This window comes from Carettochelys insculpta, chromosome 13 (assembly GCF_033958435.1).
Source record: "Carettochelys insculpta isolate YL-2023 chromosome 13, ASM3395843v1, whole genome shotgun sequence".
In the NCBI taxonomy this organism is placed as follows: domain Eukaryota; kingdom Metazoa; phylum Chordata; order Testudines; family Carettochelyidae; genus Carettochelys; species Carettochelys insculpta.
The window spans coordinates 18,901,709-18,923,537 of NC_134149.1; the positions used below are offsets into that span (position 1 = coordinate 18,901,709).

The 21,829-nt window shown below is 40.2% G+C and overlaps 2 protein-coding genes across 3 annotated transcripts in view; one reads left to right on the plus strand and one right to left on the minus strand.

Moving 5' to 3' along the window:
* TMEM164 (transmembrane protein 164) overlaps positions 1-10,067 on the plus strand; it is an 89,985-nt gene extending 79,918 nt beyond the window's left edge. The window contains exons 5-6 of the mRNA XM_075007451.1: positions 3,281-3,381; positions 4,096-10,067. Coding sequence (XP_074863552.1) covers positions 3,281-3,381; positions 4,096-4,299 — 305 coding nt within the window. The 3' untranslated portion in view covers positions 4,300-10,067. The remainder of the gene's footprint in view (positions 1-3,280; positions 3,382-4,095) is intronic.
* A 3,691-nt stretch (positions 10,068-13,758) lies between these two features.
* AMMECR1 (AMMECR nuclear protein 1) overlaps positions 13,759-21,829 on the minus strand; it is a 148,125-nt gene continuing 140,054 nt past the window's right edge. For both annotated transcript variants that reach the window (XM_075007449.1, XM_075007450.1), the window contains 2 exons: positions 21,196-21,292; positions 13,759-18,124 (listed from right to left, as the gene is read on the minus strand). In XM_075007449.1, coding sequence (XP_074863550.1) covers positions 18,010-18,124; positions 21,196-21,292 — 212 coding nt within the window. In that variant the 3' untranslated portion in view covers positions 13,759-18,009. The remainder of the gene's footprint in view (positions 18,125-21,195; positions 21,293-21,829) is intronic.

Genomic DNA, 21,829 nt, shown 5'->3' on the forward strand with positions numbered 1-21,829 from the left:
TCCCCTTCAGCCTCCCAAACACCTGCTCGACTGTGCCCCTGGCATGGTTGAGGCAACCGTTAAAGATGCCCTGGCCCGGCGTGGTGTGTCCAGTATAGGGCCACATGAGCCGTGGGTGCATGGTGTCGGCCATGATGCGGGAGGGCAGGGGGGGTGCATCGTGATGTCCCCAAGCGGGAGCCCGCCTGTATCCAGCATCCCAGCCACAGATTCCGGAACACCCGGCTGTCATGGGCCCTGCCCCGTCACCCCACACGCATGTCCAGGAAATGTCCCCCTGCGCCCACCAGGGCCTGGAGTACCACTAAGTGGCACCCCTTCCTGTTTACGTAGGCACCCCCACTGTGGTCCGGAGCCTGGATCACAACATGAGTCTCGTCCAGGGCTCCAAAACAGTTGGGGAAGCCCAGGTCCACGAACCCAGCAAAGGCGGCATCACCAACCCTAAATACCTTACTGTTCTTCTATGGGAATTTAGTGGCACCATAGCTCTATGTTCATTCCCCCTTGAACCACCCCCAAGTTAAGCAGAGAGTTCACTTTTAACTGTAGATTCTGGTTGTAGCCTGGGACTCTTCAGATGCTGTGCAGGCTGCGCTGACTTTCAGCCATGCACTGGACAAGAAATTTTAGCAATTGCATTATGCTTTGAAACCACTGCCTGGGACCCAGAATCCATGTAGCCACAGCTAATTCCTTGAGCCAAGGTGCAGCATTGAAATTGACCTTGCTTTTTGGACAAAATAGAGCCAGTAGTGCTGCAGATTACAGTAATGAGTTCCTAGCAGAGAGGTGCATTAATGGTACTGATAAGCACAGAGATCCAACTATTTTGATCTTGTTGAGCGAGACATACAGATAGCAAAAGAGCACCTCAAATTATTTTGAGAGTGGACTAGGGACAGCTCTGCTATTAGGGAACGTAAAGCATGGGTACTGAGGAGCATGTTGTAACCTTCAGATGAACCTGCTGTTAGAGGTACTTTGGCACAAGGAGCTGAACCCGTCCCAGCATAATGGAAAAAGTTGACGGTAGAAATCAATGTACGAAAGGAGTGTGTGGTATGGCAGTGAGGATTGAAATACAGGAAAGGAGCGTGTATGCAATTAAAACGCCTTGGAGAAGGTGCCATATGTGCATGGCAGCTAACAAACTGACTTAGGGCTTCTTTTTGTGAATTGTTGCAGGGGGAGAAGTAGGATGGATTTTTTTTTTGGCTGCTTTAATTTGATACTTAACGGAGCTGGAAACTGGTCAGTAACCCTCTTGTAATTGGGTGTGGATGCTGGGCTGCCTCTGATATCCTCCCAGCGTACAATTTTTACTGAATGGAAGTTCAGATGGGGAACTAAAAGATTCAGATGGTAGTTTCTTTATGGCTTCTCAGTATTTTATTTGAATGGAAAATGTTGAATGTTAAGGATTTTGGAAATCACATCTGTTTCTGTTCTCACCATAGCACAACTGGTGGGTGTGAAATTAAAAAAAAATATCAGCTGCTCAGTGCCTGAGAATGATTTCATGAGAACTCCGAGATGCTTTCCTGTCCTGTAGCCCTGAAGTCATGGTACACACTGTGTTTTGCTCCTGCTTGTGAGCCATGCACGACAGGGGAAATGGTATATTTTCAATAGCAGTGATCCTGCTGAATGTATAGCTACTTGTTTCTCTGCTGGAGAGAAACTCTGCGTGGCAGTCACACTTATGCAGCCTTTCCCATATCTGGAGTGCAGCCTCTCATCAGCTGACATGCTTGACAGTGATAGCGTTACCAGCTTTCTAATTGCATAAAGCCAAACACCCTTGCCCTGCCCCCTTCTCCATGGCCCTGCCCTGGCTCACTCCATTCCTTCTTCCATTGCATGCTCTCCCCGTCCCCTACTCATTTTCACTGAGGTGTGGGATGGGAGATTGGGCTGCAGGCTCTGCGGTGCAGAAGGGAGTTCAGGGCTCAGGCAGGTGGTTGGGGTGGAGGCCCTGTGAAAGACTTCAGGTGCAGGAGAGGGCTCAGGGCTTGGGCTGAGGTGTGGGACGGGGCTCAGGGTTCTGGTACACAAGGGGATGGAGACTGAGGGAGTTCAGATGTGGGAGGGAGTTCTGCCCTGGAGCAGGAGATTGGGGTGCAGGAGGGAGTTCTAACCTGAGGCAGGGGTAGAGGGGTGCAAGAGGGGATGGGGGTACAGGCTGGGCAGCACTTACCTCAGGCAGCTCCTGGAAGTGGCTAGTATGTCTGGGTCATAGGTGGAGGCGAGAAGGGCTCTGCATGCTGCCTGCAGGCACTGCCCCTGCAGCTCCCACTGGCTGCAGTTCCCAGCCAATAGGAGCTGCAGAGCCAGCGTTCAAGGTGGGGGAGATGCATAGAGCCACGCCCCCTCCTTGGGTCTTAGCCCTGCGGTGCTGCTGGCTGGACTTTTAGTGGTACAGTCAGCTGTGCTACTCAGAGCCACCAGGGTCCCTTTTCAGGCGGGTGTTCCAGTTGAAAACTGGACACCTGGCAACACTAGAAAGTGAGGGGTGTTTATACAGTTGTCCATACTGTGCAGTGGTGGTGCAAGGTAATTACATAATTGTCAGGAAGTAATTCAGTAACATCCACACATATTGAGTGTAATTGCCATTGAAGTGATTTAACATGTTATGTTGTGGTTAACTTACTTTAGTTCTATTTGTGCAAAGTGGTAAAACCTGCTTCCAACGGGTGTAATCAGGGTTCCTGCTAATTTTTTTTCCATCCACGTGCAGAATAAATGTTATGTACACCAAGGTATGTGCAGATGCGCACCGCCAATAGATGCACATGCTGCCCCCTGTGGGTGGCTGTGGGCGCACTTGTAATCAGCTGGGTGGCACCTGAATCTCTCCTGAGCAGCTGCTCAAGTGCTCAGCTTACAGGAAACACTGTGAGATACCTGAATGTTTGATGTACCCCTGAAAATCAGATTGTATATTTATGGAGTAAAATTAACCCTGTTGGCTTCTGTGACCAAGAGAAATCCCATTTTAGTGGAAAACAAGCAGGATTAATGAGAGTTAATGAGCAAATACCTCCACCCCCAAACACCAGAGCAGAAGGAGGGGAAAAGATGAATATTTCAGGTGAAAAGTAAGGCTCCCTTACCTATTCGTTATCATAAAAGTTAATTACATCATCAACTATAGCCAGGTACCCAGATATCCCTGTGGAGGAAAAAAAGACCATTATTAGAGCACTTGGGGAAATCACAGTAATTCAGCTCAATATTAATATGCTTTTTTATTTTTTTTTATTTTTTTATTAAGGTATCTACACTCCAGAGCCACTTTCCAATTTCTGGTGGGCTCTGTTATCTACTGGGCTGATGTTTGTCTATCATTTTAGCATCTTGCAGATTCTGGGACTGGTAAGTGACTACTCATAAAGTAAACATTTGAGCCAAAGTTTCAGTGTGTTTAGGTGCAAACGGGTGCTTAATACACAGAGGCAATTAGGTGCTCAAATTGGGCAATGGCATACACTGATACAGAGAACTCTTTCATATCTGGCATTCTGTTATCCAGAACTCTCAAATAACCAGCATTTTAGCCATAAATACATTTTAGTTATGTTTTTTGTAAGTACAGTATAGTCAAAGTAAATACAAATAAATACAGTAAATACAGTGTAAGTTTACAGTGTACACTACTACTGTTGTTGGTAAATAAAGTACTCTATATGTTTTTGTTTCTTAATATCTAATCTTGTTTTTCTTTAGTGTTATGCATTGCTAGGTCTACCTCTCTATTATCCAAAACATTTGAATATCCAGCAACCTCTGGGTCCAGGGCTACTGGATATGGAAGAGTTTACTGCACTTATAATCAGTCTCCCCATCACACATATGTTTCATCATGCAGAGATTAGATGTGCAGTTGCATACACATTGAGTACAAAACTGCTTTCCTTTCTTTTGAAAATTTGACCATGTTCTGAACACGCAGGCGACTGAGAATTGCCAACTTCTTAACTTGATTCCTTAGATTTTTAGGAAAAGCAGGAAACTCCAATTGTGGGTGTCTGAGTCAATACAGCACAAGATAAGATAGATTTCTAAATTTGTCATTGTCCATTTCCCCAGGTCACGGAAGTGAATCTGAACAACATGTTATGCCCAGCAATCTCGGATCCTTTCTATGGGCCCTGGTATCGAATATGGGCATCTGGACATCAGACTCTCATGACTATGGCTCATGGAAAACTTGTAATATTGTTCTACAATGCTGTCCCCATCTTTAAATACAGTGTGGATTTGCTCAGACTCCCAGCTAAGAAAATAGACTGAAGTTGCTCCCTGGGAGTAGCCCTTACAGGGAACAGAGGTGTCTGTATTTATATTGGAGAAGAAAGAGGAGAATGAAAGGACAGCGTGTTAGTGGTCATGTCTGCTTCCCTCCCCCTTGCCCTCTCGATGTTTCTTGCCTCAAAAGATCTCTGAAATAGAGTGAGGGTTTTCTTCTTTCAGCTGCTGTTTTTCACTGCCCATAGCCAATGGCAAAATTAGTGGCCTTATTCTAGGAGACATTGATGTTTCTTTCTTACAGATTTTATGCTGATTATAAAGGAACCTCACTATTCCACAACTATATAATTACCCAGAAAATGGCAGGCTCTCTGTGTCCCAGCAAAGAGTTTGGTAGTACAGTTTCCTTATCTGTACTTCATTGTTTTTCAGTACGTACCCTTCTGTACATTTACTGATTACGTTATAAAGTATAAGCAAAAGCTGAATTACAACAGCGCTTGTCCAAATGGAACCAAGCATGTTTTGCAATGCATCAAACTGGCTTAATGTGCATCATTTGACTTGTGCAAGTCAGTAAGTGAAACAACATGTTGTGGGTCTCCCAGTCATTTGTGTGAATTAGGGAGGTTCTGTTGCCCTATTTTAAGCTGGTTGAAGATAATGGGTAACAATATGAATAATTAAAAATAGATTTGTAAATTTTATTTTTTAAATTGGATTATTTTTTCTTGGCTGCCCTGGATCATCTTCTGTGCAGTTAGAGTCCAGCACATTTAACACATTTGAGGAGGCTCTGAATTGAAGGCATGACAAACATCAGGTGGAAATAGTTGTTTTAAAACATTAAGTAGGGTGTAAATTGTGAGGGGTGAAGTTTCACATCATCCTTCAAGTTGCCCCTGAACAGAGAAGAACATGAATTAAAGGGACATTGTCAAACTTGTGTAGATGAAGGAAACAAATAACAAAATCCTGTAAAGAATTTTAAATTTCATGTCATGCTTTAAAAAAAAGTCTGCCCAGTGTTCTGTATTGAGTAGCATTAGTTCAGTATGTAGCGAATCAACGAGAAACTGCTATTCTGCTTTCATTCTCTAAGAGTCTACTTACCATCTATGCAGTGATTTAAATTAATTTGGTATAACTCTAGACTGGTCATGGTGGCACTTATATCAGAGCATATCTTTTTTCATTTACCAGAAAAAAAACTAGTATGGTTGGAAAGATTTTTGTACTGGTGTAACTGCCTCCACAGAAGGGGGCTGCACTGATTTAATTAAACTTATTACAAACACTTCATGCAAAAATGTAAAAAGGAACCTGTGCAAGTGGGGAAAAAACAAATTAATTGTATCCATTGTACACTATTAAGATGTTATACAGAAAAGTAGAAAGGCGGAAAATCTTGACAGAGTACTTTTTAATTTTGGAAACCTGAGTTTAGGGTGGTTGCATTTCAGAACTGCATCACAGGAATTTGCTGCAAAAAGTGATTTCTAGATTGTTCATGTTGCATTGCCATAGCTGTAATAATACACAGAGCCACCATACCTTTCCTTCAGCTGAATCACCCTGTGGTCGTGTTCTTAACTTAAGAGACGGCCATTTATACCTCGAGAGCTGAATGCCTAGAAAAATTATAAAAAGTTATAAAAGTGCATTTTGTTTTTGAGTTTTTACAAAGGCCAATTGTGATGGGGGGGAGAGATCACAAATGACTTCTCTAGATAGTTTCACTCTTTTTAATAAAATATATATCTTTAGAATACAGATTGAAAGGACACGCCTAATGCCATTGTAATTTATAAATCCTTTTCTGGACATTGTGTCTGGTGATATGTATTAAATATTATGAGTAACTTATGGTGCCATAACTGGATAAAAGGGCAAATTAACTGAATTGCACAGTTGTGATCAATTTTCAATTGTTACCCAGACCAACAAAATGCATGTTCCTGCTCCCTATCTTCAGTCTGAAGCAGGAGTTCGCCTTTGAGAGCTAAGCCCCTGATACTCGAAATGAATATCTGTTTACAGTGTGGCTCTCAGGCTCATATCCTGCAAGCACTTAAGCGCACAGTTAGTATCGCTCATCAAAACAACTTCACTGCCACTCCTCTTGAGGTAAGTGGGACTGCAGGGTATGATGTCCTGGCTGCAATGAAACAAGTGGAGATTTTTTGATCATCGATTTTAATGGGACCAGGATTTCATCTTGGGTACTCAGCATATTGGAGGGTTGGGTCCTAATGTACATATTGATCAATATTATGCAGTGCCCCCTATTTGAATATTTATGATCTCATAGGAACAGGTGCATTAAATCATACAGCCCTTGCTCCCATTCTCTTTGTATCAAGTTTATTTGTATTTATTTAGTTATCTAGCAGTACTTTATAAAACTGCTGTAGGCCAGATACCCCTGCTGTAACCACAAAGAAGCATATTTAAGAGACCATTGGTGTTACCACAGGCATGGCCATACTTTCAACACTGGCACTGCTGCTTGGATTTAAGGTTTTTCTCTTTTTAAATTTTACCTATTTCTAACCATTTTTTAAAAAATTTCTGTGGCTGGTGACTGATTTTGGCAGCTACGGTCAGAACAGCAGCAGCCCCCCCCCCAAGTTTAAAAACCACTTAATATTTTTGAAAATACAGCACTTCCTGAATACAGCTGTGTGGGTCAGGGCTTTCTAATAACAGTAACACCTCTCTTAAGGCCACCAGTCTTTTATGATTAAATAATGAGGCTAGTGAGGAATTTCAGATATGTAGCTCAAAGTGTGCTCTCTCCATGTTTGAAGTGCTGCATTTGTAGCTCTTTTGGCTAGTTTAAACATTTAGGAGCAGGAATGGCAATTTTGAGCCAATGTAGTTAAAGTAGGGGACACCCCTAGAGCAGTCAGTGTGTTGCAAATATCTGACTTTCATTCTTCAGCTGATCTCATACAACAGACACAGCCTGTAAGGTGCAGAAGACAGCTGGGGATAATTCAGCTCATAGGATGTTGGTTTGGATGATAGTGGGCTAGCCAGAAGCAGGACAAGTAACTAAACTAAACTATCCCATGTGGAAGACTTGTTTCCCTTTTTGAACAGGTGGGTTTTATGGGCATTTATAATAGAGATGAGGATCCTTGGGTGGCTTCTGTTTATGTTGGAAATGAAGAGGTGAAGCCAGGTGACTAGGAAGTGTGAAAAGGAGAGACAAGCACCAGGTGAGTGACTGCGGAACGGATCATTTGCTTCTCACCACCTGAGCTGCCTCTCTCAGATCACTTAGTCTTCCACTAGTTCACATGTGAAACCTCATGGCCATTACCAAGGCGGGAAAAAAAATCACTCCTGGTGCTGATAACTAACAGATTTCACTCTGAGGATATTCTTCATACTATTCAGACCTCCAGTGACAGGAAAGCAATTTGTGGTCTTTAGTGTTGTGTTTTTTCCATTTTTAAGTGGTTGACTTGTCAATTGGGAGTGGTAGTTTATTTAAAAAAAAAGGTGGAGGGGAGCCTAAAAAGGGGAGAGAGACTCATAGAAATGTAAAACTGGAAGGGACCTCTACAGGTCATCCATCTATCCAGTCTCACATGCTGAGATAGAGATGTAACTGGCTAGTGATTGTGCCAGTAAAATCAATCCCGCACTAAGCCTAACTTTATTTACCAGTGCATCCTTGTTTTGGGGATTGTGTCCCTCTCAGGCTATGTTTACAGTAGCCCCTGCCTTTCAAAAGGGGGATGCTAATGACACATTTCTGCAAGTGCTAATGAGGTGCTTCTATGAATATGCAGTGCCTCATTAGCATAACGGCAGCTGCTGCAATTTGAAAGTGCTGCTTTCAAATCGCGTGCCACCAGTGTAGACGGGGGCCTTTCAAAAAGCCCCTTATTCCTAAAATCAAATAGGAATAAGGGGCTTTTGAAGACTGGGGAGATCCTTTCGAAAAGTCCCCATCTACACAGGCAGTGTACAATTCAAAAGCAGCACTTTCAAATCGCTGTGGCTGGTATTATGCTAGTGAGGCATTGCTTATTCATGGCAGTGCCTCATTAGCATCCCCTTTTGAAAGGCGGGAGCTAGTGTAGACATAGCCTCAGTTGAGAACTTTCTTGTATGTTGAAGGCAAAATTGCCTTTTAAAAGTTAGCTTTATTTAGTGACGTGCTCTGATTAATGGAGCTGGCCTTTCTGAGCACACCGAACTCTGCCGTTTTCTCCTCTGTACAGGAGGAGCCATTAGTAGCTACAGTTAAGTTTATTGGTCACACAGTTTGTTTATGCTCAAACTGAGAAACCTGAACTAAAGACGGTAATTCTCCTTGTCCCCCTCCCATCACATAATGTTGGGCAGCAGCCAGTGCATGGTAATAGACTTTGGTGCCAAGGTTTTCAGTGGTACAAGGACACAGCTAGTGTTAGTTTTCAAAGGTTCAGACACCCTCCCCCCCTCACCTGTGGTGGTTTACCATTAATTTGTTTTTGGCCATCTGACACTTAACCACCTTGGACTTCAAACACCAAAGATGAATTTGCATCTTGTTAGTCTCCAGCCTATGAGAGAAACAGTTTAGTCATATTCAAAATGTCTAATATGTTAATGGATGTAAGGCCATAGACCCAACATACACTCCTAGACTTGGTATTAGTTTGACGACTTAGTGCTTGACAAATGCTTCTTGTAGGCAAAGCGCTTGGCTGAAGCTGGGGGACATGAGCAGTCATTCAGTTGTGCACTTTAAGGTTATAGAGTACCTCAGTGTAGCTGTATTACCCTCTGTTTGTACCTCAGTCAGGGTTTTGATATTTCTGTATATTTGATAACTGAATGTTTTGTAAAACTTAAGTGTCTTTCCCTTTTGAAAACAGCCGTTTGCAGTTGTTTAAGTACTTGATTCTGTCCCAAGTCTTGTCTGTAAAACCAGGCATTGGTTTCTTAGTCACTTGTAGCTACACAAAGAAAAAATTATAGGTGTGCAGTTTTTCTTGTTGTAGTCACTTGTATTTGCTGTTTTACTAGATGAACTTCCCACAATTATTTTAAAAGCAGGGGGCTAAAGGTACACTGCAGAATACAGCTGTGATATTTGGAATGTTAGTTGTCCTAGTTTTTTAAGGTCAGAAATTCAAAGGGACACCTGCTATTAGCCCATAAAAGAATGTTCATAAAGGTAAAGACAACTGTGTTTTGTGTTTTATTCTAATTAGTGACAAGATTCATAATGAACCTGTAAATTCTTTTGTGACCCTGTGCTCAAAGTGATATTGCTGTAAATCTGTTTTCTTCTTACTGTTTAGTTACAACGGAACTATTTTAAAATGGCTTTATTTTTCTCAATGGTCAATTTTATACCTTTTTTTATTTTTGCATTTATTATAAGTCACGGTGCCCTTCATGCAGCAGGGAGGGCGGTGAGTGTGTTCGTCATGCTGTGCCAGGCATCTGGAAGTGCTTCACGCACTGGGCAAAGGTACAAAGCTGTCTTTGAATATGTGCAGTTCCAGTTACTCAGCCCTTGGTTCCAACCACCAAATTATCCAGGTAGAGGCTGGAGCCAGGGAGCAGTGTGGGAACTCATCCGCCAACTCTGCTGTTATTCAAAGTAATTTGTAAAAGTGTTCTACATTTTGTAACTTTTTAATTGTGCTAAAATGTGGTTATCAGGTAACATTTGCAGATAAGAGGTATATTTGTGTACTTGGTTTTTTTGTATTTTGTTCTCGTTTAGTTGGTCCCTAACTGAGATCCTGCTCATTGGGCAAATAGTTGTTAAATCTTTAATTAAAGGAATAAATACCTTCTACTGTGTGTGGGAGCAGTTTTGTCATTTTAGTTACACCAAGTCCTGAGTGTACCTGAACAATCTGGTTCCTGATTATAACTAATCATAAGTAAGAAAAGGGAACATCTTCCATTAAACCACTATTTCTTACACTAGACCACAAGGGAATGAAATGAGCCCACTTAACACCTTCCTCTCCAGTCACTTTTTAAACCTCCCCTAGCCACAAGCAATGGGTAGAAAGTACACCTTCACCAATGGAGAAAATGTTTTTTAAAACTTTTCACATTTCATTAGTTACATTCTGCCTACCTCTGTTCCCCCGCCCCATCAAAGTGGTAAAGCATTCTTCCCAATTTTCTGTGGTGTCACTCAAGCTCCACTATTTTTCACAGAAGAATTAAAAGGTATGGAATGGACTTGTGCCCAGATTTCAACCTAAAACATTTTGGGGCATTTTATTCTGCAACATTTTGTCACTGCTGCTGAGCTGCAGTGGGGTCGGGGAAGAAGTCCTAACTTTGTCATTGCAGATTGTTTTATTTCTTAATTATTAGTTTTAAAAAAAAAAAATCCCCATGCTTCCTGAGCAGCGGTTTGATTGCAAAAGCTGTTTAGCCTCCTTCGTTCAATCATGTGAATGATATGACAGGCTGCTTGCAAATAATGTTCATGGAAAAACCATGATAAATCACGCATTTTTTTTTTTTTTTTAAAATAGTACCAGGTGACCATCGTGAACTGTGGGTTTCATCCATTGAAGGAACAGAATCTATGCTGTGTCGTGGGATGAACAGTCATAATGGCTGTGTCTACACTAGCCCCAAACTTCGAAATGGCCATGTAAATGGCCATTTCGAAGTTTACTAATGAAGCGCTGAAATACATATTCAGCGCCTCATTAGCATGCGGGCGGCCGTGGCACTTTGAAATTGACGCGGCTCCTTTTCGAAAGGACCCCGCCTACTTCGAAGTCCCCTTATTCCCATCTGCTCACAGGAATAAGGGGACTTCGAAGTAGGCGGGGTCCTTTCAAAAAGGAGCCGCGTCAATTTCGAAGTGCCACGGCCGCCCGCATGCTAATGAGGCGCTGAATATGTATTTCAGCGCTTCATTAGTAAACTTCGAAATGGCCATTTACATGGCCATTTCGAAGTTTGGGGCTAGTGTAGACATAGCCAATGTGTGAAGATAGAAACCATTGGTGCCAATACTGTGAAAACATACCTCAAGCCAAGAGAGTAGATTCCAGCAGAAGTGAATGGGTGTGTCTACACTAGGAACTAAATTTCCAAGTTAGATACTACTTTGAAGTAGCCAACAGAGTCTGCATACATTTTCCCAAATTTGGAAGTTTTTTGTAGTGTAGACACAGCCAATGAGAAGCAAACAAATTTACAAAGCTGGAAGACTGAATAAAAACTCAGACAAGGGGCTAAAATTAATCAAATTGTTCCCTACCACTAATTGCTGCAGCTATAATTGTAAATCAGTTGCAGTTTGTATTTGCAAGCAAATGTTTGTCACCCAAGAAATGTGGCCTTAACTCTCAGTACCACAGACTTTCATTGCTTCATAAATTGAAGCAGTGATCAAGTTGTGGTGTGTTTTTCATTGGAAAGTATAGCCAACTATGAGTTCATCACACTTACAGCATGTGCCCTTTGGGAATATTACCATAAAGAAAAGGAGTGTGAAACTCTACTTGAATAATGCAGTTTAGAAAAGCCTATGTGCTTCACTAATTGAGCCTAAGTCATAGGAGAAAACACTAAACAATTCAGTGTAAAAATGCCTTTTTACAGGTGACAAATCTGGTAAATGCCAAGAGCGAAGCTTTAGTGAGGTATGTTGAGGATGGTGTTGACTTCCAGAGCATCACCTGTGTACGTGGGGGGCAGAGTGAGGGGAATATAGTTATGGAGTGAGTTTTGAGTTTAGCAGTAGCAATCAAGACATCAATCCAAGAATATTAAAAAAGTGCGTATTTGTGTATAAGGTTTTAAAAAAACAAACAAACAAAAAAACGCTTGCCCTGTGCCAAGATCAGTCACTCCATTACTTCCCCACTACTACACACAACCAGGGAGGGGGTCTATAAAACTTTTTTTTTTTTCCAGCTAATGGATATTGCCAAAGTGTTCCTGCCAATTTTCAAGCTATTAAACATCTGGGAATTGGGGGGATGGGATTAAACTGTTTTCAGGTACAGTTAGAGGGTAGCTGTGTTAGTCTATCTGCAAAAACAATGACATCCTGTGGCCCCTTATAGCCTAATAGATTTATTGGAGCATAAGCTTTTGGGAGCAAAGACCTACTTTGTCAGATGCAAATGCTTATGCGACAATAAATGTTAGTCTATAACGTGCCCCAGGACTTCTTGTTTTTATGGTAGTGTTGCTTAATCCTTTACAGAAACAATGTATTAAAAACAGATTTGCTGCTTGATGTTAGTCACAATTTTCAAAAATATAAGGTGATTTAAAAAAAAACTTACTCGTTACCGTTTCTTCTCTGAAGTTGGCACTTGTGTTCTGTGATCCGTTACAACTGGTTTATTTCTCCTTATCTTCCAAGTGCAGAAGCCTCCTTTGTTTTAAAGCTCAAATTTTACACTACACAGCCATCAGGTGGAGCTGTTCATAGCACTGTAACCCCAATGAAGTACCTTAGCTTAGAAAACTAACTATATATTTTGATTATAAAACACAGCATGTCTCCTAGCTGATGACCATAGCTGCAGGTTGGACCTCCCTGGTCTGGCAACCTCAAAACCTGAGTGGTTCTGAACAGGGAGCTTGCTGGACCAGACGAGGTTAATGCCCACTGGCCATGGCTTCCCCTGCTGGCTCCCCCACCTTCAGGATGCAGCTCACCATGGCCACCCACACTCCAGTCTTGCACAGTTACCCCACCCCCACCCCTTTTCTATCCCTGGGTCTGCTGGCTCACCCTCCTGCCGAAGCTCTCTGGTCTAGGAACATCCCTGATCCTGCTCGAGCAGGGAGTGGTGATTTTAGGAGATGCAACCTGTACTTTTACAATGTGTAAATTAAGACTTGTTGCAAAGTGAGTTCTCAATGTGAGGGAATCCCAAGATTTTTTCCTCTCTGAAGGGAATACCCCATAAGGTGGGGGAAAAGGAAGGACAGTTTCCCTTCAACTGAAATTTAAGGCAAAATTTGATACTTTGGATAGGGTTTCCTGAACATTGTTTTACTTTTCTGTCTGGTGGGCACTATGAACATTACCATTTGGAAGCAGCCAATGCACAAAAATGGGAAGAAATCTCAATCGAGCACTGAATTCCACAATATATAGAGTACAGCAATGGAACATCCTTGTAGGTACTAGTGTAAGCAGGCTGAAAAATAGACTCCACCTCATCCTAGATTTGATTTAAAACAGTGGAAGTGGTGGGCACAAAGTAAACTGAGCTATGAATGTTCTGTGTTAGCACAGGTGACATCACTTGGGAGTTATTTTCAGTTTCTCTTTACCACAGATATAACCAACTAGTGTGTGCCCAGTCTATTCTGCTAGCTGGGAAAAGGAACAGACCAACTTCATCTTGAACAAAATATCTCCAAGTACAGAATTAAAACCCGTATTTCTGTTTGGAACTTTAATTTCAAATGTTCAAAAAAGTAAATGAGCACACCACACAATTTAGCAAAGAAATACAAGAACAGGAAATAGTGGTTCTTTTTCCTTATTTTATTGGGTAAATGATTTAAAAGGTAAGAACAATAGTGTTAAAACTACTACAATATCTTTCCACAGCCATATCTCACAGACCCACGGATAACCTTCTATGTATATTTTTTTCCTTTTTCCTCTTTTTTTTTTAAACCTTTTTAAGCCATACTCATATTAAAATGCCCTTTTCAACAGTTTCTTCACACTAATAGCAATTAAATGTTGGAAGGGAGGATCTAGTTATAATGGAAAGGGGTTCAGGTAATCTGTGATATTATTGTAATCAATAATCAAGTTACAAAGAAAGGAAAAAATAGGGGCCCTTTAAGCTACTCCAGGTAGCTCAAAGCCCTTTACATGTGTCACCATTGCATTCCAGATAACTCATTATGCTGGCGAACAATTCAAAGTAATTTTTTTCGTAACATATAAAACACTAAAATAACTTAGAAACTAGATCCAAATATTTGAAAAGAATCAACTGTGATATACAAAAACAGTCATAAGTTGTTACAAAAGTTTGTCTTTTCAGTGCGTTTATGTACCAGCGCAGTTACTGGATCCAGAGCAAAGAAAGAGGTTTTTATTTTTTAACAGTAATAAAAAAACCCAAGGAAAACATATCTTTGTATGTAAAGAATCATTGCTGGTTTTAAGAATAAATGTAACCAGAAACCCTTAAATCTGAGAGGCACACTTAGGGTTTCTATATTTATTTCAACATAAAAGGAAAGTCACCAGTTTATTTAAATGAAGGAGGTACTCAGACTCCTCAAATAAACATAATTCAATTAACATCACTAGCAAAAATCAGTTAGAAACTGTACAAAAATAAAAAAGTTAACATTTAATCCTGCAGGGATTTTGTAAGGACTGGAAGGCAGGCTTTAGGAGCAGCATTTGGGCATGGCTGGAGGCTTCTTTGGTTCGATCTAACACACAAGAGATGTAACCTACTCCAGACGACAGTTTCGAAAACCCGCACATTTGAAGACAAGTAAAGAGGTCAGTATACAAATGTCAGGGTGTGCCATATCAAGTGCCTTGATTAACATCAACCAACAGGTCACAAAACTCACTGCTATGCTCTCCATGTGCTGTGACTAGGACTGGTGGAGAGGTGTGGGAGGGGAGTCAGTGCAACAGCCAAATCTGGGGCAGAAGGAAGGCCACTTTAAGTCACACACACTTGTTGCTCAGTCATACTTCAAGGGGCTTGCCGTCTAACAGCTAAGAGCACTGGGGATCTGAGGAAGAGACTTTAAACTGACAAAGCCTTTTGAATGGAATAAAACAAACTGACGAGTGAGTCTCCAAAGCTAAAATGTTAACTTAAAATACTAAACTACTTCACTCTATTTTAACTTCATAAAGCACCTAAAATCAAAATATTTACCCAGTGCTATATCTAACCAGGCTATTAGTGTAATTGAATAAGAACATTCATGAAGTTTATTTAACACACTATTCTTGATCAGGTTTAGAAAAACAGGCCCATTCTGTCCCAGGGCATGTCTGAGTGAAATACATGTACATTTATTCATCTGTAGGTACATATGAAACTTACTAAACAGCTCGGAACTTATATATGGAAGAGACAGAAGCCACAGAAACAAAGATGATAAATCTGATTATTGTAGCCATGAAAAAAGCAGTGTATTTCTGTGTCTCATAGAAAACTGATTGACCACATATCTGCAACAGCTATTTTTTTTAAAATGAATGACAAGACTGGTCCAGAAGGGCACAGGATATTAACTGATTTTAAAGCACACCTTTGCAATGTGTATACCACTCTTTGAACTATTCGTTTTAAGCAACACCTACTGAAAGATAGACAAAAATGCATTGTGCATTATGCTGTGTACAAAAAGGAGACAAAACTATCCTTTTTTTTAACCCCCCAAGCCATGATGGGAAGTATTGCTGACCTTGTCCTTCAAAACCTGCAGGATCGTTTATTTCATCAGTATATCATTATTACACTGGTAAGAAATTCTGTATAACATCTGCATATATCGAGGATTTTTAAAAAATCTGATATGATTTTAGAGTCCGCATGACCAGTCACGTGACCTGTTCAAGGTTGATTAGCACCTTTAAATACATATATATTTTTATATATAATAGATCTTTTTTAAAAAATTTCTAACAATGAGCTCATACAGAAGCATGAGCGTGCTGTAACGAGATGATGGGTAAAGATGGGGTGAGTGATTTTTTTTTCTCTTTTTTTGCAGCAGACAATATTATTCAGCTTGTGCTCAGTTTCCCTATAAGGGCAAGAAAAAGCTTTTGATCAAGTAGCCACTTGTTCACAGTTTCCACTTAAAAGCTAATTCATTTTAAAATGTTCCCTAAGTAGAAACAAGACTTTCATCCAAAACCTCCTCTCTATAAAGATCTGTTGATTTTTGCAGTGTCTGCCTGGCATGTCTCTTGGCTACTGAATTTTCAGGCCCTCTTGTTTGCTTATAAATTAAGGCATCATAACTGAAAGCATTAACATTTGGACATCACATGCTGTGGATGAAGGAATACTAAAGACCTTCTAAAAAATCACCTTAAAACTAACCCAGCAAAACCTGCCTCATCTTATACACGAGAATAACAATTTACCCAAGTATCTTTTGGGATACAGATGTTTTAGAATGATTAACTGGTAGTTTGCCATTCGCAACAGCAAAAGTATTATTAGCTCCATTTTATTTCTCTCATCTGTTCAGTATATATATTTTGTTTTATAAACAAACATCCATTATTTGACATTTGGAGATTTCTGCTTAACGCTTTTTAGTCACCCTTACATAGAGGGACTTTTTCTATGATGCATGGGGTATACTGTCTTCCTGAAGATGCAGTACACTACTACTAGTGTTTATGGGAGTTCTACAGCAACATGAAGTAAGGAGACAATAGGATCTAAAATGTTCCAGGCTTGCTGCTCTCTCACACATACCATTTATAAATCCCATCTCTGTTACTACAGCTGTAAAATAAAATAAAATAAAATTCTAAGCAATGCAGGAAATGAATTCCTACTGGTGCTTTGTGCGAAAAAGTTACCAGAATTATTTCACAGTATTTCCAACTCTCCAGGATCATTTCTGTAACAACTGAAGACTTCTGAAATCATAGCATATATGTCCTGTGCTCTTTCTTCAACACCTACGCTGTTTCTTAAAACAGCAGTTAATTGTTATCTGGCTAATCATGACTTAACACAATTTAGGAAACCAGCTACTGAAAAAAGATGGGGGAGAGAGGAGAGATTCTTTGTGCAAGCATATTGTGAAAGAATCCCAGTTTAGAAATGATCCACACCAGCTCAGTAGGGAACTGAGCATGGCTTGCTAAGTTATCCCATACTTTTAATATAGTTCTTCCTATGATTTTTATGTAACTGTATTTATGTCCTAGATACAAGGCACAACTCTAAATCTATTTTTTTTCTAACATAACATTGCCTACTCACCCACCATTATTAAAACAAAGTGACTCCTATTTTGAGATGGTCAGAAGGCATATTCTGTGCATTCCAAACACTAATTTGGTGGCTGAGCCGGAAAGGGGCAGAATGCCCTCAATTCCCCTATGAGGAGGAGTTTTTTTTTTGAGGGTACTTCATACCCACCTGGATCAAGCACACTAAATCTGTAATCAACCAGACCAACAGATTCTGAGATAAATGCTGTCATTGCCTCTTAACCTTGGTGTAACAGTTTCTCTTCATTTGAAGTAGCATCACCTTTCTAATTTTGTCTAAGTACTGGGATCTGAAGCTCATGTATTTAGCTACATGAAATTAAGAGCTTTTACTGCAGTAGAGGAGAATGTATGCTTAATACCTGATATGTTTCATTCCGTTAGAACTATTAATATCTTATGTTAAAAAAAATACCTAATTGTAATCCTTAAACATTTAAACTCTTCCTTCCATCCACAGTCACAGAAAACTTTGATATAATTCAATGTTAATCAAGTAAAATTTAAAATTTTATAAAAAAACCCATAAGGGTTGTATATGCTGCAAAAAAACCCACCGTGACACAGTAAAAAAGAATTACAGGAGCTTTGTAGTAATGCAGCTTTCCCACCCGTTGCCATGATGAACTTAACCAACCAAGGAGAAGTGTCATCATGGCAACGGAAACTATCATCATAAAATGGTACAGTAATAGAGATAGCTAGACCAGGAAGGGGCAGGGTCTCCTGGGAAGAGGTCTGCAGAGAGGTCCAGTGACTGGTCATGTGGCTCAGTGTCAGGAATAATGGTTGTATGGTGGAAGGGGGTGCCCAATGCCATTTTGGAAGTGATGATGCTGACGATGGGCAAGGTACTCTGTGTAGCTCATGGTCATCTTCTCACTACGGTACCTAAAAGTGGGTGAAGAAAAACATCTCAAAGGGTTTTAAAGGAAATCATTACGAGCACTAAGCTTAGGTTTATAAAGATTAGATTTCATCGGTAAATGATGCTAAACAAACCACTGTATGCACACAAATAAGCCTATTTCTAAGTTCACACACAGCTGAAGTTAATGCCAATACTAGACTCAAAAAATAGCTGGAGCACCTGCAATTGACCAGTTCTGGTTTGTTTAAAACTTTATTCACCCCTAACCTCTTAAGTAAAGCGACAAGTTATGCCTCCTGCCTGAATATTCTCAATATTCTAGGAGGGGGAAAAAAGGGCAGTAGAAGCACCCTTATAACACAGTCATTTTAATAAAAGAAATGAAGTGGAGTGTCCTTAAATCAATGTTATTTGACAAGTAGCGTGTCATGCCCTCACCCCACTTTATGAAAATTGTCTTGTGAATATATGTAACTCAAAGATGCTTTATGTGAAGTACAGCATGTGACCAGCATTTCCTCTACTTTTTTCCATCCCTGGGTGGAGTAAATTTTGTTAGGTGAACCAGAGCATGTGTGGATGTGCATCACCAGTAGAAACACACCCTGCCCACTGTGGGCACTTTGCTAACCAGCTGGGTGGCACCTCAGTCTCTCCTGGATGACTGCCCACGCACTTAGCTTACAGGGAACACTGCATCTGATATATCATTTTAAAAGTTGTAATCCACTGAATCTGTGTATCCTATTTGTGTGCATGTACCTTTCCTGTATGTGACACAGAATTAAGTGCAAATCTGTTTTATTAGCTCAGGTATTCTAGTAAAAGCCATTAGTGACACTTTAAGAACTTAGTGGCTGGGTGATCAAGTCAATACCCTGTGAATAGTTTCATTTTTCCTGTAAACCCAAACTGTGATTGGCACCAGAAATACGTGTGACCATATCACCTGGTACTGGAATCCATTTTGAATCTGGTATTTTTCCATAGGGATGGGGAAACTAAACAAAGGGCTTCTAACCTCAAGAAAATGTACTTAAAGAATGGGAAGCAATCAAGATTTTGTCTGTTGTACCCTGAGAAGATATAAATGAAGAAACTTGAAAACAAAGAATCTAAAGACACAGAGCAATGTAGACCCAGGCCACAGGAAAAAAAAATCAACTCTGCCTTAAAGCATTTTACCTGAAACAGGTAGAAGACGTGAGGAATATATTTTGCACGCAGAAAATTTCTCAAGTGTATTAGGATTAGCTGGTGTATTATTTTGGTTTAGTAATTTACTCTGAGCTGTCTGTTTTCACTTGCAGTCATTCACATCCTACATTTTATACTTAATAAAAACACTTTTGTTATTATGAAGCCCAGTGTAAATAATTGTTATGGGAGGGGAAGCAATGATTGTGCAGCTCTCTCTTTTACCGATAAAGAGGGCAAATTTATAAACTTTCATTGTGTAAAATTTTTACACAGAGTAAGAAGGGATAGGGTTGGCAGGCAAAGGAGGAGAAGGGAGAAAGGAAAGTTACCAACCATTGAATAGAAGCAGAGAGTAGCAGAAAGAGGGAGACTTGGACAGGAGAAACAGCAAGCCCAAAGAGGGGATACCCTGTTTGCCCTCCTGAATACAGATGACCTCCAAAGACTCTCAAGGGAAAGGTGATCTAATGAGGCATATTATGTTTGGGTGATATACACGGCACAAATATTTCTGTGTCTGTCTCTCTTGCTCATGTTGCTATATGGAAATAAGTGAAAAAAGTGGCTGTCTGCAAAAGATGAAGGAAGTAATTCTATAGTTAAGTCACTGTAGTGGCAGCACTGTTAGAGTTATGCCATCTGGAGCTTTCTACAGAGGACTAGCTTTGGTTAATTTGAGTGACAAGTCTGGAGCTGCCAAGCTGAATGCAGAAGTGAGAATCCAAATAGGAACGAGACAGAAACTAGGAGAACAGAGAATGAAAAGGCACCCAAACCTCTCTTTCCTCTTTAAGAAGGTCCTATTGAAATAGACAATGGACTCAAGAATACTCCTGTCAGAGTGATGACTCACTGAGACAACTTCCCTTTTACCTTGGTAGGAATTTTGGGCACGTGTGTAGAATCATCTTTGCTTAAACTATTTTGTGTAAGGTGCGTCCAGTCACTGAGGTTTGAAAGGAATTAAAGTGTCTGAAGAGAATTAATTGTCAAGAGAGAAAAATCTTTCATTCTATCAGATTTACAGTCTCTAGGAATGGCTATTACACCAATGGTACCTTTGGAGAAGTGAAAATGACTTAATTCTTTTTTTCCCCCCGACTCTCAGTAGAAAAATCACCTGAGCACACAGTGTTCTGCAGTCTCTCAATTTTGTAATGTTTTTATTTAGGACAATGCACCTATCTAGATGCATGCAGAACAGCCCCTAGAAAACTGTATTTCTGCATCATTCAGTTGACAGGATATCCACTACAAATGAGAGAGAAATCTCAGAGCACTCAAAGTCAAAAACACTGCCTAGTTTGTGTAGAAGCAGTGAAGTCCCCCACCCAACATTATAGCAGGTGTCAGCCTGATTATCCAGTTTGTGCTCTAACTCAGCTGTCCGGCAATGCTATGCAAAATATCACCTTTCAGAAAGGCTGGAGGGTACTGCAGCTGGCTAGCCTACAAATATGAAGGACCTCCACAAGCTGAATTTTAGCAACTATCACCATTCAGAATTGCCCTGGAACCCTGGAGGGGATATCTATTACAGCAACTGCACTAAGTTTGGAAAGTAAGAACTATGACATCCCTATTTTGTGACAATCTATATACAGCAGCATGAAATAAGGCATACAGAGAAATCCTGGAAATCCTTACATTAAAACAGCAATTCATTTGCTCCAGGTGGAGTGCTGTTAACTACCTATTAAGATTAATGGAAGTTAGAGATACACACCAAAAAAAAAAATGATGAGTGTTGCAGAAGGAAAATATTGCGAAATCTGTTACTATGAAAGAAGACTTTACCATCAGTATTTTAGAAGACCTCTAAAGGAAATAAATAAATCGAGGCAATACTGAAATAATAAAACATATCTGTAATGTATCCCCTAATACATACCTGGTCAGTTTTATGGTTTTCCTAAACTCATTAGTAATTGGAGCTTTGTAGCCTCCTTTCCTCAATAAGGAATCTATGGTCTGAATGTGGTCCCATCCTGTTGAGTTATATTAGAAGAAATATCAGCAAAGAGCAGGAAATAACACATTGTATATTAAAAATATTGCTTCATGTTATACTGTTGGATCTACTCTGCTGAAGTCCATTATAAAGATTCTCATAGATCTGTAACATAAATTCCTATATTCCTAAGAACAGCCTGTTGCAGGAAGTACCATATACAAGATTCTTCCTACATCAGAATAAATTTACTGGTCAAGCCAAAAATCTTGCATGTAATTTAAAAATAGACCCACTTTAGCCATGCTTTCTGGACACAGAGAAACAAAGAGTCTAAAAGTTGTAAAGGAAAATGAAGACTTCATTTTTCTACGGCAAGATCATGTATCAATGTACCCTTTAGATCATACTAAAATAAAATGTACAGAACCACTTGAAAAATCAAGTTTCTTTTGGTAATATTTCCTGTAAGCATACTTTACTGGCTCAAAGTGTGTTTTCATGGGTGCAGGCGGAGGACAGAAAAATACCACGTCATCATCAAACAGCATGGGGTCTCTCAGACTTTGCTGCA